Here is a 15,607-nt window from a genome sequence, read left to right as displayed (position 1 = left end):
CTGCTTGTGTAACACATTAGAAATGCTTCCTTGGCTTTTCCAGGTCCTCAGTCATTTTCAGTGGTTCACTTGCATGACAACAACTGTGTTCTGCTTGGAGGGTTCACTATAGTGTTTACTTTGTCTCATTTTATCCGCTTCACCGTTTATCCAGTGACCCTCGAGTAGATGTCGAACAAAGGCAACTTTTTTTCCAATGCAGAAGAAGAAAAGTTAGTTTCGCCTGACGGAGATCTTGGGTCACCATTAATCTACAAACACGACATGGAGACTTTCATTCACTCACCGGGGGAAATATTAAAGAAGACAATGTAGAACAGAGAACAATTTGTAAGTGACAGGTAGGGAGATATATTTGCCCACAGGCAGTGAGTTTTCTTCCCATGTGTCAGCCGAGCCTTGATATACAGTGACTTTTGTCAGGGAAAAAAACTGAAGCTTTTGTCAGGAATGATTGAGCTGCAATTGTGCACCATTTTAACACAAATCTTAGATGGGAACAAAGATACCGTGTCGATAGTTTTGTCAGTGAGGTGTCAGTGATATGGATATTCTACTCTTACGTATACCTGTTTGTCTGCTCTGGAACATTAATTCATTTGACTTACAACCATTTCTTCTAACGGTTGCATTTCTTTTCAGTATATACTGTGCCTTTCAATATAAAACATACTGTAGTTCTGCACCGGCAGCTATGTTGGATTTGAAATATCTATGTTGAAATGTACCAAATTGATTGTAAAATTCACGTCACATTCAGCCACAGGTCCATTAACCTTCACTATTTACGTACACTGAAAGTGTATTACGTTCACTGTGAAATATTGCCCTTCACTACATTAGTGAATTTGGTCCAAATAATACCATAGCTTTCTCAATAACATTCATGTCCTTGGTGTAACGGTGCAGTCGTTATAGTGTTCTGGACAAACGTTTGAGCTCCTTTACAACATAGTTATTATAGTTCTTACATTCTACCAGTAATTCTGTGTAGTTTGTCTAAAACAATATGCCTTTTTTGAGCTTGTAGAAGCACTGGAGAAATCTATGTTACTTTGATTTCACAGGATAGTCATCTGCCTGCTCTGCATATTTAATAGCCTCAGTGTCATTTCTGTCTCTGTTTTGCACAGAGTGTTGTCATGTGCTTTCTCTTGTCTTCCCTTAAGGTGACCGAAACAAGGACAGGCCCTCTTGGATGCAGTAACTATGACAACCTTGATTCTGTCAGTTCCGTTTTGGTTCAGAGTCCTGAAAACAAGATTCATCTACAAGGTAGCACATGTATTATTGAACTATATCCCATACTTTCCAATGATATTATCACTCATTTAATTTCATTCCTCTATGCTGATATTGAAAGAGGCAGTGGTGTGTTCACAGAAAAATTCCACAACCATCTTTTGTTATAAAAGCACACTTAGGCTGTAAAGGTTTCAAATAAATTTAGCTTATGAAAAGATATTTTGAAAGATACTTATAACAGTAGTAAGTTAGTTTTACCAAGGCTGTGTTATTTGGTCAAAAATACAGTAAAACAATAATATTATGAAATATAATTGCAATTAAAAATAACTGTATTTTTTATAACTTTGTATTTTTACTCCAGTCTTCAATGTCACATCCTTCAGAAATCATTTTAATATGCTGATTTAGTGCTCATTAAAAATTCTTATTATTATCAATGTTGAGAACAGTTAATATTGCTTAATATTTTTGAGAAAACGGATACTTTTTATTATTTGATGATTAGAAATAGAAATCTTTTGTAACATTATAGATCTTTTTTACAATTTAATGTAAATAAAAACAACAACAACAAAAAAAAACCTGATCCCAAACTTTTACAAGGTAGAGTATACTGGTTTCATTTTTTAATGCATATTATGTATTTGTATATAATCAATTTTGTCTTCTTCTAGGGCTTCAGGCCATTCTGCCAGAATACCTAAGGAGCAGATTTGTGGAGGCAGCTCTCAGTTATATTGGCTGCCACTCCGAGGGCGAGTTTGTGTGCCGGGATAATGACTGCTGGTGCAAATGCAGTGTTGATTATCCCCAGTGCAACTGTCCCAGTGAAGACCTGAAGGCTATGCAGGATAGTCTGAAACTCATCAGAGAATCATGGATGCAAGCCAACCAAGAGTTTGAAGAGTCTGGTAAGATTCTGCAATATTACATTTTTCAAATTTAACAGTAACTTTTCAAGGAACATGGTGAATAATAATTAAAATCAAATGAAAATTTCTTCATTTACTTAATTTCTTCCGTAAAACACAAAAGAGAATTTTTAAAGAATTTTATGTACTGTTTTCTCTGTCCCATGTAATTGGAAATAGTAGAGAAACTAAACCTTCCAATCATCTAAAAGGACACAAGCATGCCATAAATGTATGTTCTGTCATGCTCATGGGAGAAGTAGCAGTTTGTGAACATATCATTTATTTGACTCAGAACTTGGAATTAATTGGTTAAAAAAAAACAGTGTGAATGACTTTTCGATTCATGACTGATATGGTTCTTGGCAGTTCTCACTAACTCAGTGAATAATGACTTAAATTTCAGTCTTTTGTATGTTTTTGTATAACTTAATAACACAGAGTCTTTTGGACCACTTATATGATTCTTGTATTCCTTTTTGAGTTAAATCTCTTAGTCCCCATGTAGAATAATTGCATGGAAAAGAGCGACTAAAGATTTTTCTTTTATGGATACAATCATATGGGGAAAGCCGAATAACAATAATTTAGGGGTGAAAAACATAGCATAATTGTCTTGCATGAGGTTTTATGGTTAGAATTTTTATTTATTTTTTTTTGTAGAAATTAGTCGTAAGGCCCGAGGCATGCCAGCATCAAGTTAATTCTGTCGTGCCGCTTAGATCTGTGAATATCCCTGACACATAGTGGGGTGACATTACACAGTGATTGTTGTCACCTTGTTACATTTGATGGCTGACAAGGAAATAGTGGGAAGTGCTTCCTGGGATCTAGTGTCATTGTCATTGTGGTAAAGCAGCGTTTTGGACTTGGCAGGCTTACTTGTCCCTAAGCCAGGCACTGAGCCAGCACAGAGCAGGTTTTTGTGTGCATCACAGCCATGTTGGAGCTCTACCTCCTGCAGCAACAGCAGGGAGTGAAAAACCACTGCCTAATGACTGTAAACCAAATAAATAAACAGCAATCATCTGCTGGAGCGAGATCATCTAGCAGTCCGCTTCTCTATTCGGTCGGGGCATCACAGAGTTTTTGTTTTGTAATGAAATTCCTCATCAAAACAAAACTTAGCGACTTGTACCGATCAATGGATACCTAAAAATGGAACTTGTAATATTTTCAATTACCTAATGTTTGATTGCATGAAAAATCCAATTCTTCACAGACTGGAATTGTCAGGCTATGATGAGGATCTGTGTTGTTAATTATAGGCACTGAGATCATTTCTTGTTAGATGTTAGGTAGCATTGATTGGGGCGTTGAGCACCATAACACGGCTATCGATTTTTCTTGCCACGAATGAAAATGAACTTCCCTCCGCTGGAAGACATTTGTGTGGCCGAGATGATTCTGCTTTGCTTTAACGACTTGCTATACTGTCAGAACTTAATGTTTTTGTTGTTGTTGAAGTCGAACTGCATGTGCTCCTTCAAAATCAGCCTGTCCTTCTTAGAAAAGGCTTAGCGTATCTTAGCAATTCATTGAAAATACCCAGCTGTCCTCGCCTATCAGTGTTCAATCACACAGGACAATTTTCAATTTTCATCAAAGGAATGAAAATAACGTTCCACCTGCTTCCCTTCCACCCCCAGTTTCACTGTTGACTCATTTTTATCAAACATGACTGATTTCTTTTTCCCCGACATGAGGCAAAGTCATTCCAGTAATTTATTCTCAACACTTGTCTGCCTTTCTAGAGGACTTCCAAAATTTTGTGAGGAGATTACCAACGTTCTATGCTCTGAACACATCTGCTGTGCAGTACTTTTGGAAGATGGACCCTGGCGTTCAGCAACGCTTTCAACTGCTGGAGACTAGCACTCAACAGCTGCTCAGCAAAGCACAGCGGATTGTCGGCAAACTCTTCAAACTCAGCAAAAGGTGTCGGACTCAGCCCAAAATATCTGTGCCCAGAGAGAGGTAAGAGATGAGCCATGTTCCTAATGGGTTATAAATGGAAATGTCCGTATTTATAATTGATTGTAAAGTGATGAGAGGTGAAAAATAGTTTGTCATCGCTTCCTGAAGGATTCAGGGTTGAACAGACTTTTTTGGGGGGTAACATTTTACAGCAAGATTCCATTTTTTAACATCAGGTATTATAAACGAACAATTAACAACAGGTTTTACAGCATATATTAAGCTAGTTTAAGAATTGTTTTATTCTGTTGACACCATTGAAGGATTCTAATCAAGTTTATCCAAATTTAGTTTCAGAATTTTTAGGATAAATGGGACTGTAAAGGGACTAAAATGTAAAAATACTTTCTCATTTCTTCCTAAAGGATTCAGTTACTTTTCTGGTAACATTTTACAATAAGGTTCCATTTGTTAACAGTAATTAGGTATCATGAAAAAACAATTAAAAATATTTTTTTATAGCAATTTTTTAAACTACAGCTCTAGTTTTGTTTTATTCTGTTGATGCCATTTAAAAGAGTTTTTATCAAGTTAATCCAAATTTAGTTTCAGAATGTTTAGGAAAAATGGGTCTTAAATATCTTATTTAGTTTAAATTGTAATTACTGAAGTGTCTCTTTCACCATGAAAACAGCCAAAGAAGCTGATGTGGCATTAATAAAAACAAACATTAAGGTAGTTTATTATTATTAATAATAATATTAATAATATTATTTAATAAATGTTTGTTCATTTAATGTTTGCGAGATGTCCCATTTTGGTGTCTGCATCAAATTAAATTAAAAATATATATATATTTTAAATACATAGAAAACATTTTAAATGCAAGTAAAGTGTTTACTTTAATGTTTCAAATAACTTTTGTGAAAATAAAATATCAACATTTGGGTGAAATAATATTCCATCATCATTCAGCGTAACAGATTTATGTAAAAATGAAACAACATACTTATCCTGACCTCTACTTTATATATTATTAAATAAAAGAAAAAGTGATCATACTAAATTGTATTATATGTTAAATGAGTAAAAACTTAATCCTGAAAATCAATTAGTTTTTGGCGGCAGCACTCTTTAAATAGAGTCTTTTAATGTAATATAATGATTCTTATTGTAAATATGTCCAACAAGATTTTTTTTTCTTCTGTAAATCAGGGTAAAAATGTATTAATCATTCTTTTTTTGCTCAGAAAAAAATTAATTAAACAGGACACTTTCTAATATAAAAAAGGATATAATAAATTTTAAAAATGTATTAAACCTTATTTAAACTTTCAAAATGTTGATGCTTGAAAAATATTACAATATATTACAAATGTATCGATATGTATGAAAAAATGAACATTACCCAAGGCTGTAAAAGTACTGTTTATTATCAGTTCATGATACCTGATGCATTAACGGATGGTAGCAGACCTTACTGTAAAATATTATTTTTTTTCTTTCACAGAAATTCTCAAAATGTTGAGAAAATCCAAAGGCCAAACCCTGAGTTCTCCTATAACATCTTTATTTTTCACGATGTCACGTACATATATTGTGCTGTTGCATTGAATCTTTATTCTTGATCTTTTTCCAAATGGATGGACTAATAGGAGATTTAAAATGCATGTCCTCTGAACTAATTAATTAAGAAATTCCTTTAACACACTACTCAGTCCATATCTGAGGGCAATTGTGGCAAGCATAATTGTGTTAAGTCTAGTACCTTGGCTGAAGTCCCAGCCTCTGAAATGATAGAGACTGTCCCATCTAATCATTTCAGGAGTTAGTGGATGAATAGGTTTTATCTTCCCATCTTTAGGCTAAAGTGCAGGTTGTGTTTTAATGGAAGACATGGGAAACAGGTAATTTATGGGCTCTGCACTGGCATGATAATGCAGTGCCTTTGGTAAGGGCTGTGGAAGGAGAAAGTTCACGACTGAGGTCTGAAACTAAGTGTTCAAAGATGGTAGAGGGTCAGGGCTGTGCAAAAATGAGAATTATGCAAACCACGCAGGCAGCCAAGTCAAGTGGAAACTACTTGAGTCAGATGAGGTGAAAGCGAAGCCTAAAGCGATGATCAGCTTCACAGTTGAAAGTTCTTGGTTCATTAATATTCATATTGACTTCTCAAAGACATACTATTCAGATATTCCCATATTATCACTTAAGCTGGCTGGGTGCTCTGGGACGACATGTAATGCAGGTGCTGCAGATGCAGCAACATATAGAAATCCTCTGATAAATACCTTATTCCTTGGAAGGGACAGTCAGATTTTCAGATTTGCAATTTTGCTCTAGAAACATCTAGGATACTGGAAAATTTGTGTTATATTTTCTTGATGCATGGTAAGAGTTATAGAAATTATAGATCATACTAATTTTTTTTTTTTTTTGGTCAGCATAAATAATAATAGAATACACATTATCAAGTTTTTTAAACGTTTTTTAATGACTACGTGCAGTAATATTATGAAATATTGCTTTAGTCAACATTCAATGTTACTGATATGAAAAAAGGAAATTGCAGTGTTATATTTCCTTGGTATATGGCAACAGTTATACACTTTTATAGATCATATTAATTGGTAAAATCTTTTGTCAGCATAAAAATAAAATAACAAAACAAAATTTTACCTGAAATATCTTTGTAAGTTTTATAACGTAATATTCTGGAAAAATGTGTTATATTTTCTTGGAATACAGCAACAGTTATACAATTTACTGATTATATTGATACTGATTTTTAATCAGCATAAAAATAATAGAATGGAAATTTGAAAAAGGCACTTTTTAAATGATTGCATATTTTACCTTAAATATTGCTTTTGTCAATGTACAGTACAATGTTACTGTTATAAAAAAATTAAAAAGGCAGATTTTGCAGTGGAAAATTTTTAAATAAATTGCTGTTTTTATTAGACCAAATTAGATTGAACATTTGACCGGTATACTAGATATTTGGACTTTATTATAGTGTCTATATTGAACTAACACATATTGCACTAACAACAATGTGCAAGCTGCTTCAGGAAATAATTACATGATTAATTAGGGTATTAAGCATGCATAATTAATGATTATTTTAATATTATTCTTATAAACCTGTTAGTTAAAATATGAAGTAAACACAGGAAAAGTGCTCTATTCTTGACTTTATCTTGCAGCACTGGTGAAAACAAATATTTCCATATATGAGAACAACATCAGCTCTCAAGTCCAAATGTACAGTATACTCATACTTTCCAAAGTTTCCTATCTCGGGACTGAGGAGTCTAGGGCATGAAAACAATAACAGCATGCGTTTGAAATGTATCTGCAATCTGCCTTGATCTATCTTCAAGAGCATCCTTCTTCTTTGATAACATATGATTCAAGTTGCAGCAAGAAAAATAAAGCAGACAAATAGAAAAGACATTTTATTAGACTGCTTTTGAGTTCCTGATTTACTGTTTTGTTTTCTCTGTCAGTTGATCATTCACACTTGATTTATTTGATTTTCACACTTCCTTTAAATTACTTTTTTTTTCATTCCTTTTGTCAGGTAGAATTTATCAACAGCTTGATAAATTTGTTCATAAAATGCATTCCTATGCATCTGACAGTTTGTTTTGCTTTATGTTTGCATATTATTTTGTCTTTCATTATACCTTTAAACAGAATCGGCGCTTTAAAATAATCAAATACATTACCTTTCTGAATCAGATGTTTTTTTGTTTTTGTTTTTAGGTGATTATACTGTCTGACAAATGCATATTCCTTTATGGCTATAATTTCTGTAAGAGGAGCAAAAATGCTTATTTAAGCTATTGTTGTTCTTCCATCTGATGTTTTACGGTTTAAAAATATGGACATTTTCGAAAAATTGTTTTCTCATGGAATAAATGTGCATGCGCATGTTTTGTCTCTGGTGTGAATTTCCGTTTCGCTGTCAGTGAAATATGCTGACAGGCTGCTGAGATTTCCTCCATTGCCAACCACCTGCATACTGACTGTCTCTCAGGCAGCCTGGTGCCATGAATATTTATACATTCTGTTGCCATCACTTATGTTTTAATCCAGAGTAAACTGTTTTTCTCTGCGCAAGAGGAAATTCCATGGCAATGAAAATCTTCGGCTATCTCGCAGGATAGCATAACAAAAGGGACTCTGCAATTGCTGAAATAGATTTTTGCACTGTGAAAAGACGAGTTGCCGCATAAGTCAAGCCTTGAAAATAATGAGTTGTTTATCTACAAGCCAGTTCAGAGGAGAATTAAGAATATTTTGGGCCTTAAATAAGCACAAATATCATCCTCTTCAGCTTATGATTTATCTTTCAGTTAGGATTTTTAACTTGTGACATTAATGTGTCAAAAATTACATCCAGTATGGCTTAATTTCACAGACTTGGTACAATGACACAGACGTCATTTGCTATTTTAACTTAGACTTTATAAATGCTGTATGAGTTGAATTTTTACTGTTATTGTGCTTGGAAAAGCAAAGTGAAATGGAAAATGGGAGTACATTTTAGCTGATGTTTACAATTTGACTCCATGTGACAGATCGTGCTGATCCACTTCACTGAGTTCATTTGCCAGTGGCTTCAGAGAGAATCATTACAGTGTCTGAATATGCATGTTATGTTAATTTTTACAGGATGGCATTTTTTCATGCTTATAAAATGGATGAAATTATTTGGAAATAATTTAGTGCCTAGTGTTATTTATTTTTTTAAGTATTGATTTTTCCAATTTTTCTTCTAGAACCATCTATTATGAGAAAAAACAAGCTGTATTTTTCAAAGAATAAAGTACTTTCATGTCTCAAGCTTAGGGCATTTTATACAGTATATACTTTACTTTAGTGTTCAGCTGCTTTCCACCCACACACACCCACACGCCCACACATCCACACACACCCACACACACACCTATCTGGTAGATTATGTGTTTTTAATTTTGACCTTTAATGTGCAAAGAACATATGTGACCCTGAACCACGAAACAGTCATAAGGTGAACAAATAAGCTTTCCATTGATGTATGGTTTGTTAGATTGGACAATATTTGGCCGAGATACAACTATTTGAAAATCTGTAAACTGAGGGTGCAAAAAAATCTAAATATTGAGAAAATTGCCTTTAAAGTTGTCCAAATGAAGTTCTTAGCAATGCATATTACTAATCAAAAATTAAGTTAAGTTTTGATATATTTACAGTAGGAAATTTACAAAATATCTTAATGGAACATGATCTTTACTTAATAATGATTTTTGGCATAAAAGAAAAATCGTTAATTTTGACCCATACAATGTATTTTTGGCTATTGCTACAAATATATCACAGACTTGTGACTGGTTTTGTGGTCCAGTGTCACATATTTCAATAACAACAAAATCAATAATCATTATAATATAATTATTTTTAGGATGTTTTATGCAAGCAATGTTTAATTATATTATATTATATTATATTTGACCCTGGACCACCAAAGTCTTAAGTTGCACGGGTTTATTTGTAGCAACAGCCAAAAATACATTGTTTGGTTCAAAATTATCTATTTTTCTTTTATGCCAAAAATCATTAGGGTTAGGATTAGGATTTATTTATTTATTGATGTATAAACCTCAATTTCCAAAAATTGACCCTTATGACTGGTTTTGTGGTCCAGGGTCACATATTATATTATATTAACTATTTCAGCTAACTATTTCATTATATTGGATGATTTGCCCAATTTCTTTCGGATTTTGTGAGAAACTTGTGCGTGTGTACGGTTTAAAAAAAGCTTTTAGGCTCTAAGGCTCTTGGAGATTGAGCAAAATAAAACATGTTCCCATGAGCTTCAAGTACTCTGATTAATTCTTGTGACATCTCTAATATTGCTACTCACAGTACTTAATCTTTAGACTTTATCTATGATGAACTTGAGTATCATTTACAATTTTGGAGACAATCTGACTTATCACATTCATTCCTTCACCATAGGCCTCTCAGCTACTGGCTGAAGTATATCCTCTCCATCATGTACTGCAGTGAGAACAATCAGATAGGCTCCTACATGGAGGAAACGCGGACCTGCTCCTGTCATTACGAGCACCCGTCCTGCCAGGGTGTTATCCCGTGCTCCGTAGGCGACGGCCCGCACTGCGCCTCCTGCTCCTACGAGAACCGCTCTCGCTGTGCCAGCTGCAATCCCGGCTACATGCTGAGCCAAGGGACCTGTAGGAATACCATCCCAGACTCTACCGACAACTACATCGGGTTCGAGACAGACCTTCAGGACATGGAGCTGCGCTACCTGCTGCAAAAGAAAGACGGGCGGATCAGTATTCACGCCATGTTCATAAGCAATGACGTCAGACTCAACAACTGGTTCGATCCCAGCTGGAGGAAGAGGATGCTGTTGACGCTGAAGAGCAACAAGTTCAAATCTAGCCATGTTCACATGCTCTTAGGGATCTCCCTGCAGATATGCCTTACTAAAAACAGCACCCTGGAACCCGTGCTGTCCGTCTACATCAATCCATTCGGAGGTAGTCATTCTGAGAGCTGGATCATGCCAATTGACCAGAACAATTACCCTGACTGGGAAAGGACCAAGTTAGACATCCCGCTTGACTGTTATAACTGGACCCTGACTCTGGGAAACAAGTGGAAGACCTTTTTTGAGACGGTACACATTTACCTGAGGAGCCGTGTCAAAACGGCATCGGCTCAGGGGAACGGCAGCATCCATTTCGAGCCATTGGAATACATGGATTCGTCCCGTAACCTGGGCTACATGAAAATCAACAGTATGCAGGTGTTCGGATATAGTATGCACTTTGATCCGGATGCCATTCAGGACTTGATCCTGCAGCTGGACTACCCGTACACGCAGGGCTCGCAGGACTCGGCCTTGCTCCAGCTGCTGGAGATCCGGGACCGGGTCAACCGACTCTCTCCACCAGGCCAACAACCTCTGGATCTGTTCGCCTGCTTATTACGCCACCGTCTTAAACTCTCTACCACTGATGTGGTCCGAATCCAGACTGCTCTTCAGGCCTTCAGCGCCAAGCAGCCCAACTCAATGGAGTATGAAACTACCAAACTATGTAGCTAAAAAGGCACTGCAAGGTAGCAGTATATTTGTAGCTATTTCAGTAACTGTAGTTAAACGGCCTGATATACATTCGGAAAAAAACATCGGACAGCTGCTGGGATACAGTGTTGATGGTGATGCCACAGTTCTGGTTTGAAGCACTGATCTAACGGGCCACTTCAGAAAAATGGCCAAACCTTTTGCCTTTTCTTTTCTTAACTGCAATCATGATTTACAATAACTCATAGCGTGATGACCTCATTTCAGTTTCTGCAGAATTTAGCATCAGCCCCTGTCCTGATAAACAATGTGTGCGGTAGGACTCTCTCGATTTTTAAAGTGACTTTTATTTTCACCTCTTTATTCTCTGCAAGAATAACAGAGGCCGTAAACACATGGTGAGCCAAACCTTGTTAGTGTAATCAGGGGTTCCTGCTGTGTCTGGGCAGAATTCCGACTTATTTTAGGTTTTTTCGCCTTTTCTATGCTGTCTGTCAACACTGTAACTCTCAAAAATATCAGTATCCTAATCAACAATACATGGTTTTGTTGATGCTTAAAACTATTTTTATGGTATTCATTGGAATATGAATGTAGAAGGAAAGCTGTTTAAAAATCTCAACACCATAAGCAAGGTACTTATTATATATGCTGTTTCATGTACATTTATTTTTATAAAATCTATTATTTGTGACAAGTTACAAAGGTAATGTCCATACAATGTATAGAACATGAATTTGTTAATACTCTAAATAAAAGTCATTTTTATGTGCCGTCTGTAAATATCTCTAATTGTTTGAATTCCACATAACTTATAACATATTTTTATTTAGAGGTTTTATTTAGAATCTGGTAAGAGTCATAAATTATACACACATGTACAGTCTTAAGAGTTTAAATAAATAAGTATTTATATATCATTTAAAAAAAACAGATTATATATATATATATATATATAGAAGGTTTTTAGTAAATAGAAGTACATCTCTTCACCTATCCATATGCTTTTTTTTTTTTTTTTAAAGCTGGCAGGCAATTCTCTCTGAGAAATGATTCCTTGAGAGAGCCAATTCATCTATGAGAAAAGCTTTGACAACTTGCATGTCTGGAGAAAAAAAAACACATTAAAAACAAAGCCCTCGTAGAAGCGGTTTCGACTGCTTTTTGGCATAAACACCTGATGACTAGTTCCTCAACTTTTTTCATAAGATCACCTTGAGACGAAGTAAGCCACATCATTAAGGAACAAATAGTGAAACCACCACAAAAGAAAAAAAGTTAGACAACTTACTTTCATTTGGAGATAACCAAAAGTTAAATGAGTTATTGATTAGTCAGCTGTGATAAGTCTCAAGAAGAGGCCCAGCAAAAACATCCATTTAAAGGGGCGACAGAAGGGGCCAAGCTAATGAGCATTATGGAAAGCAGTTATCAGGAATGCAGTTCACAGATATGATGACTGAATCTTTGTGATGAACAACTGGGACATATTGCACAGCAGACACATCTGGAGGGACATGTTTTCTGCATATCCAGTTCTACAATGACAGGAGAATAATTTCCGCCAAGCCAAATACTGAAATTGTGAATTTACAGTAAATAAATGCATGTTAGCTGGGAGACAACAGAGATCATTTTCTCAGATGTTTCTCTTGCAGTCTTTTGCCTTCCTGGAAATTGATGGATTTTGCTTGCTTCATAAATGCTACTTCCAGCATCCATACTCAAGTGTACCACAATAATTGAGTCTCATATTAAAAAGGTGTGTGGTTTGTGTGTTTTACTACCTAAGGCTGGCATTACCAGTTCTTGTGGCTTTCTTAAATGAATTTCAATGGGAATCCAATCAATGACATTCTTGATTACTTAGAATGTTGTTCATAAAAAGCAATGACTCCCGATTCTGTAATTTAATTAAATGAGCTTTAGTTCTCCTTCACCGTAATTCAGCGGTTCTCAATTCCAGTCCACACATTTTGTGTGTATCTCTTATCGCTTCAGACGTCTGTTCTATTCGAACGTAAGTGCCCTGCGAAGTGGACATCACAGGATATTCCGCCATGATTCCAGATCGAAGCGAGCGTATATGTTCCATTTAAAGGTCATTAAAGTGTACGAGACGTGAATTTAAATTGAATTTATTTACATATGCATTTTTGTCACACTCTAGTAAGTTTTGTCTATGTGTGAAGACGCTGCAGGCAGTGGCGCAGCGCAAATCCGTGAATGAATGTTCCGAAGATTTCCGGATGTTCCGGATTTCCCCTGCTCAGGGAGTAGTAAGCAATGCACACTGTGTAGGGATCATGTCAATCGGAACACAGTTCATACGAGGACTGGAATTGAGAACCACTGAATCACGGTGAAGGAGAACTAAAGCTCAATGATCCGATTACAATGGTTAACAGCCCACCGGGGTGGAAGATTATCCGTGAATAACGACTTACATTTCAGTCTTTTTCTCACACAGGGTTATAGTTGGAAGACTTGGAATAAAGTGCATGAGTCATGGACCAATTTTATGATACTTTAATTGTGGTTTTTTTTTTGTCATTTTGGAGCTTGACAGCTCCAGTTTCATTCACTTTCATTAAATTGCAAAAACCAGTCAGGACATTTTAGAATTTACCTTTTGTGTTCCACAAAGGAAAGTAATTTTGGTTTGAAATGACATGAGGGTGAATAAATAATGACAGAATTTTTATTTTGGAGTGAACTAGCCCTTTAAATTTTTCTTCCTTGTGTGCACTTTATACAACAAACTGTAATTGTTATTTGCAACTATTACTATTTCCAACTTTCATTAGAGCTGTTTATAAGAGCATATTTATAAAGGGGTCAGAACAAAGGGTCAGTCTTGCTACATCACTTCTAAAGCAAATAGGTGTTAAATTCACAATTACGAAGTAAGAAAAGCTGCCCTCACAATGGCACAATAATCACCACCTACAATTACTATTCAAGCACTTACAGCTGCAATTAGGGAGACTAAATTCAGCTAATAAAAGGTTTAATATTTTATAGGTTTTATTAAAATGTATAACATATATGGTCTCCTCAGATCTAGCATTTACATAAACACACACACACACACACACAATCATCCTGAATTCAATTAAAGGATTTATGTTAATTGACATGGTCTCATGACATTAGGTTTTTGCAACACTACAATACCATACCAAAAAAAAGAACCCCAAAATGCATTTTTTTTTTAAAAGAAACCTCCAAATACAACTTCTCTACATTATATCAATCCTATTACAAGCTACAAACATCTACGATCCATGAACTGTCTATACTGTTTGTTTTTACTCCTTCTATTGAAAACTCAATAGTCCCCAGAAGAGCAATTTTTGCAACCTCATTCTGTGTTCTTCATAGTTCATCACACAAGCACAATCAAGAAAAACTCCCAAAGTGACACCATCTCCTTACTGAACCCCAGCCTATCCGAAAGGAATATGTTCTCCCATATAAATGTAATGGTTGCACTAAAAGATAATATGAAAGTGCAATAGTGTAGGAACGATTTTTTTAGGTGAAGGTGACACTGTAACACAAAAAAATAAAATCTCTAAGAAAATCGTTTCCTGTATAACTTTATCTTATCTAGCACAAGGTGCCCTAGCAGTGTGGGGTCGTTTCTAACAAGAATAACTCCCCCTTAACTTGAAATGGTCTAAAGTGCATCCATTTTATATGAGAGCGCTGGCTGCACATGGCAGGTAATTGACATTTGTGTGAGCCGCATATTTGTAGTGCAAATGTTTAGGGGCATAAATTATATTTATGCACATTACATTTTGCTGCCTGAGGGGGTAAGTGAAACTAATTTAGTGGCAATAAAACTAAATTAATGGACTACAAGCATCTGAGCACATAAAGAAGCAATTCTGTTTGAAAGTTATATTAACATCGAGAGTATGTAATTGTGGAAAGGGCCTCATAAAAAGTAATGATTTTACACGCCAAAAATAAATGCGTGTCTCGCCGGAATTATCCAAGTTTCAATCAAAGCTCATCAGCTCCATTTGGATCTAGAAAGACACAGATTTGGCCCAGTGTTGAAACCGTTTCAGCATATTTAATGAACTGGAAGCAGGGCATTCAGATGTGGCTAATGGTGGTGACACAGGCTCTGGAGAAATATCACTCAGGCATGTCAAAAATTAGAGTTTTCACATTGATCTGCAGCCCTCCAATATATTTATCAATAAACACTTTCTGACAATTAGGTTCTGTACTGTAACTACATAATTAATCTAAATGAATGAATAAGTCTGCCTAGTATACTCTGTTTAACATGCTGAAGATTCTCGAGTCATAATAACAGATAACATAGAGGGAGTTTGTTTACACTTTGTGCTTTTTTGCTGTTCTGGTAGCTGTCTGATGATGAAAAGACCAAGTGTAAATGTCC

The 15,607-nt window shown here is 35.5% G+C and overlaps 1 protein-coding gene across 3 annotated transcripts in view; it reads left to right on the top strand.

Moving 5' to 3' along the window:
* Positions 1–11,954, top strand: part of brinp3a.1 (bone morphogenetic protein/retinoic acid inducible neural-specific 3a, tandem duplicate 1) — a 30,847-nt gene extending 18,893 nt beyond the window's left edge. For all 3 annotated transcript variants that reach the window (XM_058778879.1, XM_058778878.1, XM_058778877.1), the window contains exons 5-8: positions 1,170–1,275; positions 1,923–2,159; positions 3,914–4,136; positions 10,089–11,954. In XM_058778879.1, coding sequence (XP_058634862.1) covers positions 1,170–1,275; positions 1,923–2,159; positions 3,914–4,136; positions 10,089–11,205 — 1,683 coding nt within the window. In that variant the 3' untranslated portion in view covers positions 11,206–11,954. The remainder of the gene's footprint in view (positions 1–1,169; positions 1,276–1,922; positions 2,160–3,913; positions 4,137–10,088) is intronic.
* The last annotated feature ends 3,653 nt before the right edge of the window (positions 11,955–15,607 follow it).

The sequence above is a fragment of the Onychostoma macrolepis genome, chromosome 06 (assembly GCF_012432095.1).
Source record: "Onychostoma macrolepis isolate SWU-2019 chromosome 06, ASM1243209v1, whole genome shotgun sequence".
Taxonomy (NCBI): domain Eukaryota; kingdom Metazoa; phylum Chordata; class Actinopteri; order Cypriniformes; family Cyprinidae; genus Onychostoma; species Onychostoma macrolepis.
This window is presented reverse-complemented; position numbering and strand designations above follow the sequence as displayed.